General features: G+C 40.7%; 1 protein-coding gene across 3 annotated transcripts in view; it reads right to left on the bottom strand.

Annotated features, from left to right (window-relative positions):
* The window catches only part of SUGCT (succinyl-CoA:glutarate-CoA transferase), a 942268-nt gene that overhangs the window by 488590 nt on the left and 431082 nt on the right, over positions 1-22596 (bottom strand). For all 3 annotated transcript variants that reach the window (XM_044293705.1, XM_044293704.1, XM_044293703.1), the window contains exon 11: positions 17325-17422. In XM_044293705.1, coding sequence (XP_044149640.1) covers positions 17325-17422 — 98 coding nt within the window. The remainder of the gene's footprint in view (positions 1-17324; positions 17423-22596) is intronic.

The raw sequence follows: 22596 nt of genomic DNA, 5'->3' as shown, positions 1-22596 counted from the left end.
CGGATCATTGCGGTTACAGCAGGCAAATGCTGCTGGCACAGCGTGTCCAGGCCGGTTCTTACTGGGAACAGGTAAAGAGCAGGGTGGGTGCCTGTTCCCCACGGCCAGGCCAGGTTTTTGGTGGAGTTGGGCTTTTAAAGAACCCAGCCTGCTGAAGATGGGGGGTGGGGTGTGTCTTGCTGTGCTGGAGACTTCCACAGACAGAGTCAGTGCTGGTGAAGGAGAGTCTGGGCACAGCACACATTGAAGGATAGCCCTGGGACCTGTGGTGCCACTAGCCGAAGGTGCTCTTGCCTGAGGGAGACAAAGGCAGGTAGCCTAGAAGCCTGCAGGACCGCTGTGGTCTGTCCAGAAACAAGGTGACTCAAACCTGCTGTTTATTTTCTACGGAAAGACTTTTGTTCTATGCACTATGTGGATATGCACCTGTGTGGTCTGCACATAGCCTGTTATGCCTTTGGTGTGAATAAAGTCACACTGTGATTGCCTCAATACTGCCGCCGCGACCGTAGCCTACCACCAGCACATCCCCACAATATTCAGAAACATGATGTGGGTTTGGTTTTATAGGAGGAGGGGGTTCATCAGGGAGTACAATTTATGAGTTAAAAATTACACTGCTTTAAAATTACTTTCTGCAACCAATTAGGCACTGGTCTATTATGTAAGTGCCTCCCTTTAATATAATGGTGAACAAATGGTGCCTATCACATAGGAATAGACTCTCATGTTGTCACAGGCATCCACTGTCCAGAGTGTTTCTCTGCAGAATAAAGTGGTGGCAAGCAGGCCGGTGTGTAGACTTTAATAGCGATTGCAGTATTAGTCATTTCAAACCATTTTTGCTAAGTAATGTTATATTAAAAAATAAAGCTACCATAAAGAATACTAATCTTCTCTATATAATGACAAAGTTACGAGGGAATAGACTGAAATGCACCACAATCGGAACCTTTTCAGTCAGAATGTCAATGAGTCAAGTCTATGTAAATATTATGCTCTCATGGTACGCTTAATGAATTTTCAAGGCTAGCACATAGATCATTTCTGGGGTTACACAAGTGGTTTCCTTGATGCTCTGTGAAACAATTGCAAATCAGTATCAAACGTGCCTTCAGACTGTACAACATCCCCCAGAAATCACTGGGGTGTATTTAAGGCTTTTGTGTTTTCGTATCCTTCAGTCTCATCCCCTCAAGAACTATAAATGGCTTCATTTCTTTTTATGGAAAACAAAATATATGTCATGATGATTTTTTTTTTACACTAGTGTCGTAACTAATGTCTGTTTTATGCAGTGGGAGACAAGATTAAATACCTTCAAGCTCAATCAGTCAGGGACAGAACATCTTTACATTCCATGATTACCAAAGGACACATTAATCATGCTCCCCTGAAACAAAAACTCTCGACCTAAATTTAAAGTCAAATGGTTTCTACAGTTTGTAAAGACATTATCATATGTACGTTTGTACAGAAAAACACTATTATTTACTTTTCAGAGGTGATTACATTTTTATTGGGTGAAAAATGATGACATAATTTCAGGTAAGTTGGCTACATATACCGTACCTATCAAGTTAGTATATATTGGTGGGATATTTTTCAGTACTGTCATAATACAGTGATAAAGGGGGAAGAGGATGAAAAAATTCCAAAAACAGAGTGTTAATCGAAGAACATTTTGGATGGGAGTCCAAAAAATCTTAGAGTAACCGCAGGGTCCCAAAGGGAGGAGAAACTATCACCAAGATTTGAGAGGTGGGAGGCTGCCAGTAGTGACTGTATGTGTAGAACAAACTACGCATGTGGATATAGAAAGAAAAGAAAAAGCAAATCACAGCCACCAAGACGGAGCCAAGCCCCTATAATAGGTGATCAGGATAGGGATGGAGAGTAAGAGTCAAAATACTAAAGAAATAGCTGTTTTAACCAATTAGGTATATAACCGGGAGTAAAAGGAAATGATCGAATAAAAATCTATTTTTTTAAATAAAAACTAAATGTAAAGAATTAACTCACTTTACTGAGGAGGTGGTCTGTTGTGGGATAAGCTCAAAACACCCATAGACTCACCTCCCCCCCCCCCCCCACCCCCCCACCCAGATTGCTTGTAGTCTTAGGAAAACACAGCAGTCCCACAAACTGCATTTCTGGTAGCTTCCTTTATTGGTATCACAGATAGGCTCAACGCGTTTTGGGGGTCTTACCACATACCCCATCCTTCAGTAGCAACCAAAACACATATAAAGATCATAAAATCAAAAGGATATTTCTTACCTAAAAGCTTTATATATGGTAGGGGCTTGTGATCCTGCCTGATTGATACACAAGGTGGAAACGTCCCCTAGTAGGTGCACAGAGCTAGGGGAAAATTGTGTCACAACCAAATTTAATGTTGATAAATGCAAGATAATGCACCTGGGGCATAAAAACCCAAGAGCAGAATATAAAATCAGTAATACAGTCCTAACCTCAGTATCTGAGGAAAGGGATTTAGGGGTCATTATTTCAGAAGACTTAAAGGTAGGCAGATAATGTCATATAGCAGCAGGAAATGCTGGCAGAATGTGTTCATGTATAGGGAGAGGGATTACCAGTAGAAAGAGGGAGGTGCTCATGCCGCTCTACAGAGCACTAGTGAGACCTCATTTGGGGTATTGTGCTCAGTACTGGAGGCCATATCTCCAGAAGAAGATTGATACTTTGGAGAGAGTTCAGAGAAGAGCTACTAAACTGGTACATGGATTGCAGGATAAAACTTACCAGGAAAGATTAAAGGACCTTAACATGTATAGCTTGGAAGAAAGACGAGACAGGGGGGATATGATAGAAACTTTTAAATTCATAAAGGGAATCAACAAGGTAAAAGAGGAGAGAATATTTAAAAAACTGCTACAAGAGGACATCGTTTTAAATTAGAGGGGCAAAGGTTTAAAAGTAATATCAGGAAGTATTACTTTACTGAGAGAGTAGTGGATGCATGGAATAGCCTTCCTGCAGAAGTGGTAGCTGCAAATACAGTGAAGGAGTTTAAGCATGCATGGTCTAGGCATAAGGCCATCCTTCATATAAGATAGGGCCAGGGACTATCCATAGTATTCAGTATATTGGGCAGACTAGATGGGCCAAATGGTTCTTATCTGCCGACACATTCTATATGGATCTCATGACAGTATCATAAATGCGCCTCTTCTCAATATGGGCAAGGTAAGGGGACTGAAGAGGGGTATCACTGATGTACCACTAATATGATAATGTGTACGTGAAAACTAAATATAATGTAGTATTAAGAAGTAATTATCATGCTTAAACAAGGTACTGAATCAATAAATAATAAAAAAAATAATTCAGACATCGTAAGCAATAAATATATAATACAGGAAGATAATAGATAATATATAAATAAATTACATAATCAAATGGAGGTTGCTTCACCGTAATTTAAAATCATCAAATAGGATAGATATAAAATGAAATAAAATTACCCCTCACATAGGTTTTAAAACATAATTCCTCAGATAGATATAAAATAAATATGAAATAAATAAATTTAAAAAAATGCACTGTCCATAGAATCCATATCCCCTCTAAAGTATAAACTATATTTACCTTCATCCATTAACCTCTTTGGAAATATATATAGATACATCAAAATGTATTGGTCGTATATAGTGAACTAAATTATAAAATACTCCATTTAATTAAAATCATATTAGTAGTTAGGATGAAATAAAATATTGGAAACTGGATCATATAATAAAATATTAGATATTAAATCATGGTTATTATTAGTACATTAGCTTATTTGATAATTAGATAAATGGTGATGTATTGAAATTGTTTGATGGTTGGATGAATGGTGATATGCTAGGATAGATAATATCATATTCAATAATTGAACCTATTGAGAAATATCATTAGGACAGGCTAATAATTTGGGCGGGCTAATAATTCGTACATTCTAAAGATTCATTTAGCCCAAACACTCACGAAACGCATTGATCCTATCTGTGATACTAATAAAGGAAACTACCAGAAGTACCGTTCATGGGACTGACGTGTTTTCCTAAGACATAGAAGACACTACAAGACACTACAAGAGATCCAGGCGGGAAGGGGGATTTGAGTCTATGGGTGTTTTGAACTTATCCCACAGACCACCTCCTCAGTAAAGTGAGTATAAAAAAAAAAATAGCTTTTTATTCAATCATTTCCTATTACTCCAGGTCATATACCTAATTGGTTAAAATGGCTATTTCTTTAGTATTTTTACTCTTAGGGCTCATGCACACGACCGTATGCCCTCCGAGACATACGGTCCATGAGCGGGCCATATGTTCCGGAGCGGCATACAGTACAGACCAAAAGTTTGGACACACCTTCTCATTCAAAGAGTTTTCTTTATTTTCATGAAAATTGTAGATTCACACTGAAGGCATAAAAACTATGAATTAACACATGTGGAATTATATACATAACAAAAAAGTGTGAAACAACTGAAAATATGTCATATTCTAGGTTCTTCAAAGTAGCCACCTTTTGCTTTAATTACTGCTTTGCACACTCTTGGCATTCTCTTGATGAGCTTCAAGAGGTAGTCACCTGAAATGGTCTTCCAACAGTCTTGAAGGAGTTCCCAGAGATGCTTAGCACTTGTTGGCACTTTTGCCTTCACTCTGCGGTCTAGCTCACCCCAAACCATCTCGATTGGGTTCAGGTCCGGTGACTGTGGAGGCCAGGTCATCTGGCGCAGCACCCCATCACTCTCCTTCATGGTCAAATAGCCCTTACACAGCCTGGAGGTGCGTTTGGGGTCATTGTCCTGTTGATGGTCCAACTAAACGCAAACCGTATGGAATAGCATGCCGCTACAAGATGCTGTGGTAGCCATGCTGGTTCAGTATGCCTTCAATTTTGAATAAATCCCCAACAGTGTCACCAGCAAAGCACCCCCACACCATCACACCTCCTCCTCCATGCTTCACGGTGAGAACCAGGCATGTAGAGTCCATCCGTTCACCTTTTCTGCATCGCACAAAGACACGGTGGTTGGAACCAAAGATCTCAAATTTGGACTCATCAGACCAAAGCACAGATTTCCACTGGTCTAATGTCCATTCCTTGTGTTCTTTAGCCCAAACAAGTCTCTTCAGCTTGTTGCCTGTCCTTAGCAGTGGTTTCCTAGCAGATATTCTACCATGAAGGCCTGATTCACACAGTCTCCTCTTAACAGTTGTTCTAGAGATGTATCTGCTGCTAGAACTCTGTGTGGCATTGACCTGGTCTCTAATCTGAGCTGCTGTTAACCTGCGATTTCTGAGGCTGGTGACTCGGATGAACTTATCCTCTGCAGCAGAGGTGACTCTTGGTCTTGCTTTCCCGGGGCGGTCCGCATGTGAGACAGTTTCTTTGTCGCGCTTGATGGTTTTTGTGACTGCTCTTGGGGACACTTTCAAAGTTTTCCCAATTTTTCAGACTGACTGACCTTCATTTCTTAAAGTAATGACGGACACTCGTTTTTCTTTACTTAGCTGCTTTTTTCCTGCCATAATACAAATTCTAACAGTCTATTCAGTAGGACTATCAGCTGTGCATCCACCTGACTTCTCCACAACGCAACTGATGGTCCCAACCCCATTTATAAGGCAAGAAATCCCACTTATTAAACCTGACAGGGCACACCTGTGAAGTGAAAACCATTTCAGGTGACTACCTCTTGAAGCTCATCAAGAGAATGCCAAGAGTGTGCAAAGCAGTAATCAAAGCAAAAGGTGGCTATTTTGAAGAACCTAGAATATGACATATTTTCAGTTGTTTCACACTTTTTTGTTATTTATATAATTCCACATGTGTTAATTCATAGTTTTGATGCCTTCAGTGTGAATCTACAATTTTCATAGTCATGAAAATAAAGAAAACTCTTTGAATGAGAAGGTGTGTCCTAACTTTTGGTCTGTACTGTACATCGTGCTCACAGCATCATAGTGCGGAACAATAGTCCCTCGGGCGGCCTGATGCGTACAGCATCATAGTAACCTATGATGCTGTGTGCTCCCGTGAGATCGATGTATGCAGCTCTGGGACATATGGCCCACTCACTGACCGTATGTCTTGGAGGGCATACGGTCGTGTGCATGAGCCCTTACTCTCCATCCCTATCCTGATCACCTATTATAGCAGAAATTAGGGGCCTGGCGCTGTCTTGGTGGCTGTGATTTGCTTTTCTCTTTTCATTCTATAATACAGTGATAACATACAAGATATAAAACTACATAGATTGTGCCAATGCAGCCAAAATGGTGCATTTCTTACAATTTGCATCAACTCACTCCAAATAGTAGACACACTTCAACTACATGGTTGACCTGAAAAATGATTAATGTCTTTATTAAATTTGATACGTTCCTTCACAAGCCCCTTCTTCTAGACAGTTTTGGTAGGGTAGGCACTAAAGTTGTGTCAGATATATAATACATTTGCTGCATTGCATGTACTCATATTATATAAAACAGAAAAGTCTAAAGCACTATATTTCTGGTATAAGTTATTTGATAGCGTTGTCAGTGGTTTACTTTCATCTGAGTCGACACAGATGTAGTAGGTATAGTTGTAACAATGCTGTGACCCCCACCCCAATTAAGTCTCCAGAGACCCCTCCAGTACTGAAAGTACACCTGCAAATAGTGTACTGGGAAACAACACTGGTGCTTCAGAACATTTCATAAAACTTAATACAGAACAAAAGTGAAAAGTGGTTAAACAAAATGTATACAGCACTATGGTACTTCATTTCTCCATTTCTGTTTAAAATGAGTATGGCTGAAACCCCTAAACTCAATAATTAGGAGTGTTATCCACAGCCCACATGACACTGGAACGAATTTATTTTCTAAACAGGTCCCTTACAGGGGTTGTCCGACCTATAAAAATAAAAGTCTGGAAACAGTGTAAGAATAAGTAAAAAGGAGACTTTTTGAAAAACCCCTTTCTAGCACATCAGCTTCCATTCCCATCAGTTCAGTGATGTCCCATCTGTTGTCACCCTCATCCCAGCAATGACAAGTGCACCAATGGCATGTGACCACTCAAACTCTCTTTGCTCTGTTCTTATACTTCATCCCAGACAGACAGTTTTAATAGACAACTCTCAATCCCCTTTCAAATTAATTCACAGTATATTTCTAGGCGACTACAAGAAAGAACGACTGTTGATCGCACCTTTCATCAGTGCTTTTATAGAGTTAGCAGAAAGAAAGATTCAAGTCCATCAAGTTAATCCTTTATAGCTACAGTATAAAGAACAATTGATCCAAAGGAAAGCAAAAAACACCAATGAACAGCATTGACCAAATGGCCATAGTAGAAAGAACTGTTCCAACCTAAAATGAGCACCAGACAGTTCAATATTACCAGTAACCCTACATAATATCTACAACAATACAGTTCTAGATCATTGCTATCAGGTACCCTGCACAATCCACAATACCACAGTGCTTTTTCTCAACAGAAATTAAAGAGTGCTATAAGTAATAAAAGTCCATCTCTAAATAAGTTATCAACCAAAAATGATAAAGCTAAGTTCTCTAAGAACACAAGGAAAATCATTAGGCCGAGGAGGTTTACCCACGCACTGTAACGGTTTACTTTTTTGGGACTATTCTCCACTAAGCCAGGACAAGTCATTAGTTATGATGTTATTAGCCAACATATGCCCAGCATTCTTATTTGTGCATGTGTTAAAGGGCAAGGTCAGCAGATTTGTACCTACGAAACTGGCTGACCTGTTGCATGTGTGCTTGACAGCTGAAGGCATCTGTGTTGGTCCCCAGTTCATATGTGCCCACGTTGCTCAGAAAAATGAGGTTTTAATATATGCAACTGAGCCTCAAAGGAATGGGGGAGTTACACCTAGAGGCTCAGCTCTCTGCAACTGCCACGCCATCTCCACTTTGATTGACGGCCAGGCAGTCAAAATGTCATCACGCCTGTCAAAGTGCAGAGGGTGCGGCAGTTACAGAGAGAGCAGAGCCTCTAGGTATAATACAACACCACTGATGCTCCATTCTGAGACTGTTTTCTCGTGACAGATTGTACTTTATGTTAGTTGTGAATTTGAGTGTGTTAGCTGTATTTATTAAAAAATCCCAAATTTACTCAAAATTTTGAAAAATCTCTGATTTAAAAATCAATGGTGATACTTTATAAAATATTTATTAACATTCCCTATATGTCTACTTTATGTTGGCAGCATTTTGTAAATGTCTATTTATTTTTTAAGGATGAATTTTAGAAGCAAGGACCATATTCAGATTTGAAGTCACTTTAAAGAGCTTACATAATAGAAACCACCCATAAATGACCCCATTATAGAAGCTACACCACTCAAGTTATTCAAACAGATTTTATAATTGTTGTTAACCCTTTAAGTGTTTCACAAGAATTAAAGAAAAATGGAGGTGAAATTTGAAAATGTCACTTTTTTGCAGATTTTCCATCTTAATCCATTTTTTACGGTAACACAGCAAGGGTTAACAGCAAAACAAACCTCAATATTCATTACTCTGATTCTGCAGTTTACAGAAACACCCCATATGTGATCATAAACTGCTGTTAAGGAGCGACACATGGTTTTTGTAGGATAGATGAATTGTAGGATTTGCTGAAATTGTATTTCAAGAGACCCTAAGGAACCCCTACAGTGGAAACCCCCAAAAAGTTACCACATGTTGGAAACTACGCCACCCAGAGAATTTTTAATAAGTGCAGTGAGTAGTTTGAACCAACAGGCGGTTCATAGGATTTATAACACTTGGCTGTGAAAATGATAAATACATTTATTTATTTTTTTACAAGAACATGGTGTTTTAGGCCCAAACTTTCTTTTTCACAAGGGATAACAGGATAATATCACCCCACAATGTCTTACCCATTTTCTTCTGAATACACAAAAACACACATAAACTGCTGTTTGGGGATACGCTAGGGCTCAGAAGGGAAGGAGAGGAATCTGGATTTTCTAAAATAGAATTTGCTTAAATGAATTTTAGGGGCCATACTTTTTTTATTTTTTGCTCACTGAGCTGTGTGAGCGCTCTTTTTTTTGTGAGACAACGTGTAGTTTTTATTGGTACCATTTTGGGGTACATTTGGCTTTCGGATTGCTTTTTATAAAATTTTTGGGGATGTGAGCAACAATTGCAATTCTGTCAGATTTTTAGTTCTATTTCTTATGGGGTTCACCATATGGTATATATGATGATAACTTTATTCTGCAGGTTGATGCGATTACGGAGATACCAAATTTATATATTTTTTCATGTTTTACTACTTTTGCATAATTAAATCACTTTTTATCGCCATATACTAACATCCATAACATTTTTATTTTTCTGCCAATGTAGATATCTGAGGGCTTTTCTTTTGCAGGACAGACTGTACTTTTTATTGATACGATTTTGGGGTACATTAGACCTTTTGATCACTTGGGAGGTGAGCTGACAAAAAAAATAACATGATCTACCGCATTAAAAAAGAAATGATGCCAGAACAGCTTTTGTTATACAGTCAGTCAGAAGGGGGCGATACCAAAAATGTCATTTTTTTTTCAGTTTTACACAATAAGGGCATTTTTGTGTGGCTATTTTCTTTACGCCCTACTTTTCAATTTTTCTGTGGATGGTCTTGTTTGAAGGCTCGTTTTTTTGCAGGAAGAGGCGACATTTTCATTGGTACCATTTTGGGGTATGTATAACTTTTTGATCATTTGATATTGTTTTATTGGAGGTGAGGGGACTAAAAAATAGATATTTGGGCATAATTGTAATTCATTTTTACTTGATTAGGGGGAAAGGGTCACTTTTTTAAACCTGAAAAATGTATTTTATTATCATACAAGACCTTTTGGGAACATTTAACATTGCATTTTTTTTGCTGATTTCTCCTGTATCTGGGGCTGATGTAGTAGCCCCAGAGCCCCAGTTACAGGGGGAATACAACCCCCAGAGAGGCTGTACAGCGCTATACAGCACTGTACAGCCTTCCTGCAGATCTAATTGAGGTCTAAGGAAGACCCGGCAGTTCCTGCAGTAGTCCCCCAGCACCAGAGGTCACATGACTGCCTGGGCCAGAAAAGGGAGCAGCATGTTGCTTCATTCAACACTGTGCATACAGCGATCCAGAAGGCAGGGACACTGTGGAACAGTCCCCACATTCTCTATGGGGTGCCTTGCTGTCCGTGGGCCCCCCGGTCAGCAGCTGCACGATTAGACGTTTCAGAGTGTCCATTCAGAGATAAGTCCTGACCTCCCGGACATTTATGGCCGGTGGGAACCTGGTTAATGTGAACACTAAGGCCCCTTTCACACAAGCGAGAATTCCCCGCAGGTGCAATGTGTGACGTGAACGCATTGCACCCGCACTGAATCTGGACCCATTCATTTCAATGGAGCTATGTAGATGAAAGTTGTTTTTCATGCATCACTTCTGCGTTGCGTGAAAATCGCAGCATGTTCTATATTCTGTGTTTTTCATGCAACGCAGGCCCCACAGAAGTGAATGGGGCTGCGTGAAAATCGCATTGCATCCGCAAGCAAGTGCGGATGTAGTGCGATTTTCACAGATGGTTGCTAAGGAGATGATAATAAATAGGGATGAGGTCCATTCACTTTATTATTTTCCATTATAACATGGTTATAATGGAAAAAAAAAGCATTCTTTAATACAAAATGCTAAGTAAAATGTCCCTTGAGGGTTGTGATGAATACCGTACCCCAACTGACGTCGGGCGTCAAATACGTAGAGCCAGCGAGACAAGGTATAGTAACTGGTTACCAAGGCGTGACGTTATGCCGTCCCTGAGGAGCAGGTAAGGTCAGCTTGGTACAGTGTTCACAGACTCCTCTCCACACCGGCACAAAGAGGCAACAAGCTGAGTGAGCCTTTTCATTACCCCAGTGAAACAGCGCTTCCTCAGCCCAGGAAGACTGCCACCAGTGGTACAACAGGGTTAATCAGAAAAAAAGTCAGTTTACCACATGGCTAAGTCCTTTGGGTGGTACTAGTAGAGTCCAAGCATGGTACCATTATTTGGTTTCTGTGAGGAGACATGTATATCTCCCCTCCCTATTGAACCTTGTCGCACTATGTGGCTTTTGCTTGGAGTAGGGTTCCCACCCTAATTATAAGTTATGACCGGGTGGCCTTCTTCAGACTAATGCGGCTATTGGAAGGGAGATGTACGGTAGAAGGCGAGATAGTGTGCGGGTATACCACTGTGGGGTAGAGCACTGTCAACAGCACTCTACCCCACAGCGGTACAGGGAGTGCAGAATTATTACGCAAATGAGTATTTTGACCACATCATCCTCTTTATGCATGTTGTCTTACTCCAAGCTGTATAGGCTCGAAAGCCTACTACCAATTAAGCATATTAGGTGATGTGCATCTCTGTAATGAGAAGGGGTGTGGTCTAATGACATCAACACCCTATATCAGGTGTGTATAATTATTAGGCAACTTCCTTTCCTTTGGCAAAATGGGTCAAAAGAAGGACTTGACAGGCTCAGAAAAGTCAAAAATAGTGAGATATCTTGCAGAGGGATGCAGCACTCTTAAAATTGCAAAGCTTCTGAAGCGTGATCATCGAACAATCAAGCGTTTCATTCAAAATAGTCAACAGGGTCGCAAGAAGCGTGTGGAAAAACCAAGGCGCAAAATAACTGCCCATGAACTGAGAAAAGTCAAGCGTGCAGCTGCCAAGATGCCACTTGCCACCAGTTTGGCCATATTTCAGAGCTGCAACATCACTGGAGTGCCCAAAGCACAAGGTGTGCAATACTCAGAGACATGGCCAAGGTAAGAAAGGCTGAAAGACGACCACCACTGAACAAGACACACAAGCTGAAACGTCAAGACTGGGCCAAGAAATATCTCAAGACTGATTTTTCTAAGGTTTTATGGACTGATGAATTGAGAGTGAGTCTTGATGGGCCAGATGGATGGGCCCGTGGCTGGATTGGTAAAGGGCAGAGAGCTCCAGTCCGACTCAGACGCCAGCAAGGTGGAAGTGGAGTACTGGTTTGGGCTGGTATTATCAAAGATGAGCTTGTGGGGCCTTTTCGGGTTGAGGATGGAGTCAAGCTCAACTCCCAGTCCTACTGCCAGTTTCTGGAAGACACCTTCTTCAGGCAGTGGTACAGGAAGAAGTCTGCATCCTTCAAGAAAAACATGATTTTCATGCAGGACAATGCTCCATCACACGCGTCCAAGTACTCCACAGCGTGGCTGGCAAGAAAGGGTATAAAAGAAGAAAATCTAATGACATGGCCTCCTTGTTCACCTGATCTGAATCCCATTGAGAACCTGTGGTCCATCATCAAATGTGAGATTTACAATGAGGAGTGTCTGGGAGGCTGTGGTTGCTGCTGCACGCAATGTTGATGGTGAACAGATCAAAACACTGACAGAATCCATGGATGGCAGGCTTTTGAGTGTCCTTGCAAAGAAAGGTGGCTATATTGGTCACTGATTTGTTTTTGTTTTGTTTTTGAATGTCAGAAATGTATATTTGTGAATGTTGAGATGTTATATTGGTTTCACTGGTAAAAATAAATAATTGAAATGGGTATATATTTGTTTTTTGTTAAGTTGCCTAATAATTATGCACAGTAATAGTCACCTGCACACACAGATATCCCTCTAAAATAGCTAAAACTAAAAACAAACTAAAAACTACTTCCAAAAATATTCAGCTTTGATATTAATGAGTTTTTTGGGTTCATTGAGAACATGGTTGTTGTTCAATAATAAAATTAATCCTCAAAAATACAACTTGCCTCATAATTCTGCACTCCCTGTATACCCGCACACTAGCTTACGCTCTAACGTACCTCTCCCTTCCAATAGCGGCATTATTCTGAAGAAGGCCACCTGGCCGAAACATTACACTAAAAGCCGCAGTAACCTGAAAAGAATAAAATAACCATTTTTCTATACTACATGCTGGAGACTTTGCATTACTTATCTCCCCTCCCTGGCATCCCATCACCAAACTATGACCATGGGCCTGTTCATTGTGGCCACAGGAACTCAAATATGTATCTGGTCTGTGATGGACAGGCGATTCATAATTCCTTATGAATCGCCTGTTTCATGATGTCTGAAAATGTTCATTGAACTGGGGAATGGCTTAGACCCCCTGCAGGGAAGCTTTCCTGCAGGATCTGTGCTATCTGAATGGAAGTGAGAAATTGTAAACAGAAGGTGGCCTGCTAGAAGTTCTCTGCCATTTGGGTGGGCTTTGAAGCAGTGCCCCCCTACCTCTGACAGCAGATGGCTGGTGTGGGAACATGGCTGACATTAAATAATAATCCATGTTCGTGACAAAGGTTAAAAAATAATAAAAAATTACTCACCTCATTCACTTGATTGCGCAGCCGTTATCATCTTCTTTCTTCTTCTTGCAGGACCTGCAAAATAACCTGCGCTGATGTCACTGCGCTCACCACGTGGTGAGCGCAATGACATCAGCGCAGGTCCTTTTGCAGGTCCTGCAAGAAGAATAAAGAAGATGATAACGGCTGCGCAATCAAGTGGATGAGGTGAGTAATTTTTTCATTATTTTTTAACCCTCAAGGGACATTTTACTTAGCATTCCGTATTAAATAAAGAATGCTATTATTTTCCATTATAACCATGTTATAATGGAAAATAATAAAATCTATAGAACACTGAACCAAACCCAAACTTCATTGAAGAAGGGTTGGGTAGCACATTTGGTTTTTCATCACGTGCGTGCAAAACGCATAAAAACATTTTGCACTTGCGCGGAAAAAACTGAACGACGGAACGCAATCGCAGACACAACTGACTGAAATTGCGTGCCTACTCGCTGGGTTTGCCACAATGCACCCTGAACGCATCCGGCCCTCACCCGCAGCGCCCGTGGGAAAGAGTCCTTGGGCTTATTTTATGTATGTACAATCATATTTATCATTAATAATTTTAAGCATCTAGTCAAAACAATGATTGCTATCATTTACAAATTGTAATGATTAATGTATTTGTAGGAGTAGAATAGGTAAAATGGGGGAGTGTAGAGGGGAGCTCAAAGACTACTCCTTAAACATGTGCTCCAAAACAAAATTCCAGAAATACTCCTCACACATAATAAATGTGTAAAATCAATACCAACTGTTACTCTGGCAATACTATAAGAGGAGAAAACACCATAAAATCAATATCCTTTTTGCTATATTAAAAAATATATATATTTATTTATTTGAATGGTATTTTAATTAACATATTAAATATTTTAAATTAAAAAGAAGCACAGCTTTTATGAATTTATTTAACTTTTATTGGGGTCAAATATTCTGAAATATCACTTTAAAAGGGTTCTCCAGAATAAAACTGTTCAGCTAAGACTACTTTTACACTAGTGTTTAGAATTCCGCTATTGAGATCCTTCATAGGATCTCAATAGCGGATGAAAATGCTTCAGTTTTGTCTCCGTTCATTGTCAATGGGGACAAAACTGAACGAAACGGAATGCACCAAAATTCATTCCGTTCCGGTTGGTTGCGTCCCTATCATGGGCAGAATAACGCTGCAAGCAGCGTTTTCCTGTCCGAGATTTGGTGAGGAGCAAGACAGATCCATCCTGGCACACAATGTAAGTCAATAGAGACGGATCAGTTTTCTCTGACACAATCGAAAACGGATCCGTCCCCCATTTACTTTCAATGTTGTTCATGACAGATCCGTCATGGCTATGTAAGACATAATACAACCAGATCCGTTCATGACGGATGCATGCGGTTGTATTATTGCAACGGAAGTATTTTTGCAGATCCATGACGGATCCACAAAAAAACGCTAGTGTGAAAGTAGCCTAAGAAAAATGTAATATGAAGAGCCTTTTGCAATATTTTTTTTAAAATGCGCTCATCATGAAACAATTACATCTTTTAAACATTCCTTGTACACAGAAACTGTCCCTTTGACTGGATATATTTGGCAGAATTACAGAAATTATTTACATTTACAATACTATTTACATTTACAATAGTTTTGGGCCAGCATAATTTAATTGCTAAATATTAACTTATCAACTGGTTTAAAAGAAGGTTTACATGCATAATGCAATATACACTACTTCTTAAAAATCAATTATTTTCTTTTTAGAAAATGCATCTAATAACATCCATGACACTGTGGCCACTATGTAGCCCTCAGCCCTCTTTTGTGTTGTTTCAACAGTCTGAGGTGTCCATAATCCTTTAATAGTTCTTGCTTGACTCAACCAAGTGTGTATGTGTTGTGTTGTATATGGAGGTGTCTCATCTCCCAGGAGAACAAAAGGACAGCACAAATGATCCCTTGCCCCCTAGCATCTTCAGTCGGGGCAGGGTTGGGAGCTCCTAAAACACATTAGTTTGCTGGCATGTTCCACTAAAAATTAGGAAATCAGTGGACAATATCCTGAGTATGGGAAGATTATCATTGACTACATACTGTACATTTGCACAGAAAGGGATAGTTCCAAGAAGCTACTACTGTTATTGGTGTAACATATAATGTAGGACCATGAAGAAGTTATATTAAAGGGGCACTGAAGCTTCCACAATTCAGGAGCATCAACATGGCTTGGGACCCAGCTGAGATTTATTGCCTTGAATTGATAAGGTGTGAGTTTAAGAGGTTTAGCCAGGGTAATAAAGTACAAGATGTTAGGGTGGGGCCTGCATATGCGAAACATGCTTCCATGGCTGAGGCTCCGCAACGGCAACTAAGCTTTATTGTTGCTTCTAAAGGAATGTCTGAAGTAATACTTCACTCAAATCCCATGAACAAATATTAGGCTTGTTGCATGTAAAATGTCACGAGGACCAAACTGTACATTACAATAACATAAAAGGGTATATATAGTTTATCAGGTCTCATAAAGTTACTAGATCACCACATTACACAAAGTAAAATCCGGTGTTATGTCTTCTTTGTAGTTTTATGTAGCCAAAAGCATTTAACTAGTTACACTGTGGTTAATCTGTTGCCACATTTTATACAATATCATTGTTGGGTCAGCAGTCCTTGGTGACCGCACTATTCACCATGATACCCAGTCCGAGCCTCTGCAGGTTGTGGCCTGCACATCCCCTTCCAGCCTGCTTCTGGTCGCACCTGGCCTCTTAAAGAGCTAGAACTCTTCCCCAGTGAATGGCTGAGGATCCCTGGGTATTTAAAGGAGTTGTCCCACAAAAAACATTATACATTTTTCAAACCTGCGCCTGCATATGAATTATTTTGTAATTGCATGTAATAAAAAAAATGTGGCATAGCCACTGAGTTATTCAATAAAATGTATCTGTATAGCACCATCTGCTATTTGTTTTTTTCTTACTTCTTTTTCCTGCTCACTGAGATGGCCGCACATGCTTTGTTTCATCCTTCAACTGCCTCCTGAGCTGTAATATGGAGCCAGCTGCAGCTGAAGGAACACTCCCCTTTAGCTGTCAGCTTGATATAAATCTTGCAGAGCGATGAATGGAGAGATCTTTGGAACCACTTGAGGTACAGGGCAAGTTCTAGCTTTGTTAGAAAGGTATTGCCATGTACTATATTATGTATGATTTAAATTTTTTTACATTAGTCATGGGATAAACCTTTTAAGTCACCCTCCCTAGTCAGAGGCTGCCTGAGCTTTAGGTTCCCTGATGAGCAGCAAAGTCTAGTGCTATTGTGATGTACCCGTGTTTATCCTGCATTGATACTGCATTATTTACTGCTGTGTTCCTATTGCCCTGATTCCATCCTGCCTGTGTTATGCTACACTTCCAGTTTTAGTTCTGTTCGTGTTTGAGTTAAGTCTGTCTGTCTGCCTTGTCTGCTTGCTCCGTCTATGTCTTCACTACAATTCAGTTTGCAAGTCCTTCCTGGATCTCTAAAACCAACATTCAAGCCTAAGTGATTACTCAGACTGCTCCTGCAGTTTTCCTGTGGATTTACTGCAGTTTCTGCATTCTGAGATTCTGGTGCTTTCACCAGAGTCCCTTACTGTGGGTCAGCTGCCAACTATACTGGGACTACCTCAAGAGGTAACATTCTGGTGGCAACCTACAGCAAAGTCCAGATTCCTTTACGGGGTTTAAAGGGTGAATACCAAGGGGATGCCAGAACAACGTTCTACATTAGTGTTAGCTCAAAGTCAAACCAGTTAGTTGACACAGTGGGTCGACATTCACTGATCTCTAACAATCATCAGTAAAGAAACAGCTACTATTTATTTAATTAAATAAAAAATACAAATAAATAAATTCACATACCGTGATGTTAAAACTTGAAGAAGTTCTTTTCTGTGCTGCACTCTAAGTTTATTAGTCTTGAATCGGGGATCATTTATGAGTTCAGAAAGATCTGTAATCTACAGTAAATTACATTAAATTAAATTATTATTGCTAAACATAAAATATGTAATGCATTATATGCCATAAAATGACATCATAAAGGCCATAAATTCTGAGAACCAAAAAATAATATACACATATGGATGTTACATATTGTACATAACAAAAGTCATTGTAGCAAATAAAATAGAAAATCAAATGATTCACTATACATATACATTATTAATTTATTAAAATATTTATTTATATAAATGTACAGTTTAAATACAAAAAACTAAAAGTCCAGCAAAGCTGGTATTTGGATAAACTTAGAAATCCCCTATGTGAAAGAAAGGGAAAATGTGGACATACAATTTTTATTTTCCAACAACTTAAAACATGGCAATATACAAGATGATATAAATGGTTTGTAATGTACCTTCTAAAGCAGTGTTCATCAACTCCAGTCCTCAGGGCCCACCTGCCGGTCATGTTTTTAGGATTTAGGGCCCACCTACGGTATTCATCCTGAGGACTAGAGTTGAGGAACACTGTTCTTGAGTACCCTCTGGTTAAATACTGGATTTGGATTAGAGCATGACTTGGCAGTTTGGAGCAATGACTTTGCATATTAAGCTGTCTTTACATTAAATTATTATGGCAGCATTGATAATCTAAATTATATTGGGGCCTCCCAGCTGGTCCTAAAATGGCAGATATGAGGGCAAACCTCGAATGGACATGTTGAATGTCAACATGCCCAATCTTTTGTTCTGCCATTGGATAACCTACTGTCAGAGGTTTCTGGCAGTGGAGTGTGTCCACTCTGTGTTTAAAATAGGTGACGAATGTGAGTATAAATAAGGATGGTTTTGGAGATATTGGGATTAGCTACAGCCATATCTAAATTTTTTGATTAAAAAGAGATATATGGCTATAAGGGTAGCTATTCTACCTTTTAATTTCAGTAGTCTTTCTGACTACTGTCCACAATTCAAAGAAGGAAAGAGATTGGCATGACTTGGCAGTTAAAGGGGTTCTCCAGGAATGATTTAAAATGGTGGCTAGCAACCTGTCCTAGAATGTGAGCAGGACTGGTTGCCACCACTTGCAGAGCTGCCTGGGGGGGATGAGGAGGTGGGGCCTTACTATACACACTACGCCCCGGCATTTGCATATACTACATATTAGTGAGTTTTCCTGTCAGGCTGCTCAGCCATTATGGCATATCATAGGCAAGATATTGTAGATCAGTGTAGTGAGACCCCATCCCCTTACCTCCTTAGGCAGCTCTGGAAGTGAAGGCAACCAGTCCTGCTCTTATTCTAGGACAAGTTGATGGCGGCCATTTTAAATAATTCCCGGAGAACCCCTTTAAGTCAATAATACTATAGTATTGTGAAACACCTGTGGACCACCTGGTGGTGCTCTACAGGTAAAGTCAAGTTCCAAATTCAAATGACTCTATAACTCCAATGTTTATATTTAAATTAAATTGTTATTCTAATGGAATATCAGTTATCAATGTTAGAAACTAATATAAGTATTTTGTAAAACACAGTAACAAAATAATTTAAAAATGTAAAAAGAAAGTCCTAAAAAACACAACCACTCAGGCCACTTTCTCACACAAAGTATTTGGTCAGTATTTTGAATTGTAAGTATTTGTAAGCCAAAGCAGGAGTGGAACCTACACATAAAAAGTATAATGAAAAGATTTGTGCCTCTTCTGTGTTTTGGACCCACTCCTGAGAAAACAGAATTTCAGAAACGTTTTTTAACTCTTTGAATGTTCCACAGGAATTATAGCAAAATGGAGATGGAATGCACAATGTTACAGCATTTCCATTTTATTGAGCTTTTTTTCCTCCAACACAGCAAGGGTTAACAGCAAAAGAAACCTTAATATTAATTACTCTGATTCTGCAGTTTACAGAAATATTCAGTCAAAAACTGTTGTACAGGCACACAGCAGGGCTCGGAAGGGAAGGAGCTTCATATGGCTTTTGAAGAACAGATTTTGCTTAAATGTTTTTCAGTCACCATGTTATATTTGAAGAGACCGTGAGGTACCTATACAGTGGATATCCCCAATAAGTGAACTCATTTTGGAAACTAAACGCCAAATTATTTTTTAAGGGCTGTAGTGAGCACTTTGACCAACAGGCATTCTGGGAGTTCAATCCAGGTACTCCAATACTCTCTAATTTCAGTTTAGTTACCATGCCCATATGCACCACATCTCTCCAAAATGTCTTCATCTCTGCTGCATCAACTGGGGTTGCGCAAAGGATGATGTGGGATTTTGGGCAATGAATTGCTGGGTATATACATTAATTTGGGCCACCATTACATTTACAAAGTCTTCAGAGAAAAAGATTTTAAAAAAATCAATTGCTGTGACGCCCACAGTGTCAACATGAACTCCTGAGCTGCCCACAAACCCAGGAATTTGAGGCTATTTATCCATATGGGATTGGGCTGCCTCAACTGTTGCCCTAGGACTCCATTTTGAGGATACCTCATCACTGGATGATGAGGAGAAGGAAGAAGACAAGAGGAATGTGAGATTCTCTTCTCCCTTGCTAGTCGTATAATTATCAGAAGCAATGAGGGCATATGGCTCCGCAGCTGAATACACTCTTTGGGATGATAAGGACATTAGAATTTTTAAAGGGGTGTGTATGATTTAATTCATTTAATTATTCACAAGGTTGTGTATCTAGTGCTTTTACACGTGAATTACATTTGAAATCAAATTTAGAAGAAAGAAAAAAAGAAAAAAAAATTAGAAATTTAGTAACAAAAAAATATCAACAAGTATTTCCTACAGTAAAAAAACAAAACAAAAGCCTGCACCAAAACTGTATTAGCGCTCTGCAGGATGCTAGAAGCAGAGCTGTGTGTTCATACAAAAACTGTAGTAAAGTACTACAGTAAAAAAAATCTGCACAAAAACAACCTGAAATGTACTTATATAAATAGAGAGAAATTTATATATTAAATCTACCACTTATTTCTATTTCTTTTTTTTTTACACAAAAAAACCTGCACCAAAAATTGAGCACAGATACAATGATTGATGTACATCACTGAAAAGCGCTCAGTGGCTGCAGACAGGGGCGTAGCTAGAAATGCATGGGCCCCATAGCAAAAAAAATGTATGGGCCCCCAGGATATCAGATTTAGATAGCGCCTGCCTCATAGTCCCACTCACTCCACAGCAGGACAGGTCAGGTAGGTCATAAGTTCATACCCCCCCCCCCGGCCTGGCCTCGCCCCCTCCACCGCCTGAGTCCTCCCACTCACTCAGTCTCAGTCCCTCTAGTTAGGAGCCGGAGGAAATTCATTCCTTCCTAATTCCTACACTGGATCTGCTCTGCGGCGCTGGTGCCACTGCCAGCCTGGCTCCGCCTCAGGGTGGCAGAAGGGACGTTTCTACTGATCAATAAAGGGAGTCTTTCACCTAATCTGAGCGTTTTAGACCGCTCAGATCAGGTTATAGACTCTTTAACCCTCATTACGATCATACCTGTCTCTTATGTGTCCCTCGCCCAGATAATGAAAATAACACTTTTTAAACTTATGCAAATTACCTTCTGAAGGTGCCCAGGGGCGGCCTTACTGGGCGATGTGCCCAGAAAAACACACCTCCAGCTGGCGGACGTCACGAGCGGCACCAGAGGACAGCGGGCTGGGAACTGGCCCGCACCTGCGCACTGCTCTGCCCATTATGGGCAGAGGAACATCCTTTCATTGCTCATGCGCCGGCCGGCTGTCTTTAGTTGGCCGGCGCATGCGCAATATGAAAAGCTGTTCATCTGCCCATAATGGGCAGAGCAGTGCGCAGGTGCGGGCCAGTTCCCAGCCCGCCGTCCTCTGGTGCCGCTCGTGACGTCCGCCAGCTGGAGGTGTGTTTTTCTGGGCACATCGCCCAGTAACGCCGCCCCTGGGCACCTTCAGAAGGTAATTTGCATAAGTTTAAAAAGTGTTATTTTCATTATCTGGGCGAGGGACACATAAGAGACAGGTATGATCGTAATGAGGGTTAAAGAGTCTATAACCTGATCTGAGCGGTCTAAAACGCTCAGATTAGGTGAAAGACTCCCTTTAACCGCCTAGCTGTGTATTTTATTGTGCATAGAGGTGTGAGGAGGAAAATGCAGAAGTTTATGAGAAACTTTCTAAACAAATGAGATGGAGTCACCGCCAAGCATCATTAGGGACAACTTCTGACCTCCACCAGACTCCTGTACCAATAAAACCAGCCAAGCGTTCAGAGTGGAGAGGCTCACCGGGTATGCTGTGCCCCTTGATGCGGTCGTTGTCTGGCTGCATCATGAATATTCATGTCTGTGTCTGAACCAAGAAGCCGTTCCGGCCCCCTCCACCGCGCCGACCGCCAGCCTAGTAGTACGTACCAACTTGCCGTCCGACTCCGTCCTGTCCTCCTGTCCTCCTCTTCTCCTCCTTCCGGCTTCCGGCTTCCTTCCCCGGGCCCCAGCCAGGCCAGAGCCGTGGACCGCCCGCACCCCGCCCACTACACTGGGCGGGCGGTCCCGGGCCTGGCTGCTGGCTGCCTGTGTGACTCCGGCTTCCGCCTTCCCCCCCCAGCCAGGCCCGAGCCGCGGACCGCCCGCGCCCCGCCCACTACACTGGGCGGGCGGTCGGGCCTGGCTGCCTGAGTGTATTAATAAAAAATAAATAAAAAAATTATGCGGTCAGGACGGGCCGGGCCCCCAGTGGCGTAGGGCCCCATAGCAACTGCTATGGTTGCTATGGCGATCCCTACGCCACTGGCTGCAGAACACACACAAAATAAATCCGCACTTCCAGCCTTCAACTGCCACCAACTGCATTAGAAAGCACATGCCCCCTGAGAAAGTGCATTATCCCTAGGCTGCCTGCTTGAAATAAATCTATTCGGGCAATGAATGGGGAGATCTCTGGATCCATGTGAGGCACAGGGCTGGTTCGAAGTTTGTTAGAAAGAGCCTGTGATGTACTATATCAGATTTTCTTTTTTTACATTATTCATGCAAACATGCAAATGTATAAGCTCACTGACCGAATACTGCATATTTTGTAGAATTGTCCAAAAATATAAGAATATTGGAATAAAGTGGTCAATATTATAGATATCATGTATGTACACTTTACTATACATTATGTATTTAGGTTTATATCTCAGAGACTGGTTTATCAGAGAGTC

This window comes from Bufo gargarizans, chromosome 5 (genome assembly GCF_014858855.1).
Source record: "Bufo gargarizans isolate SCDJY-AF-19 chromosome 5, ASM1485885v1, whole genome shotgun sequence".
Taxonomy (NCBI): domain Eukaryota; kingdom Metazoa; phylum Chordata; class Amphibia; order Anura; family Bufonidae; genus Bufo; species Bufo gargarizans.
Note: the sequence above shows the minus strand (reverse complement) of the source record. Positions and strands in the feature narration are given on the sequence as shown.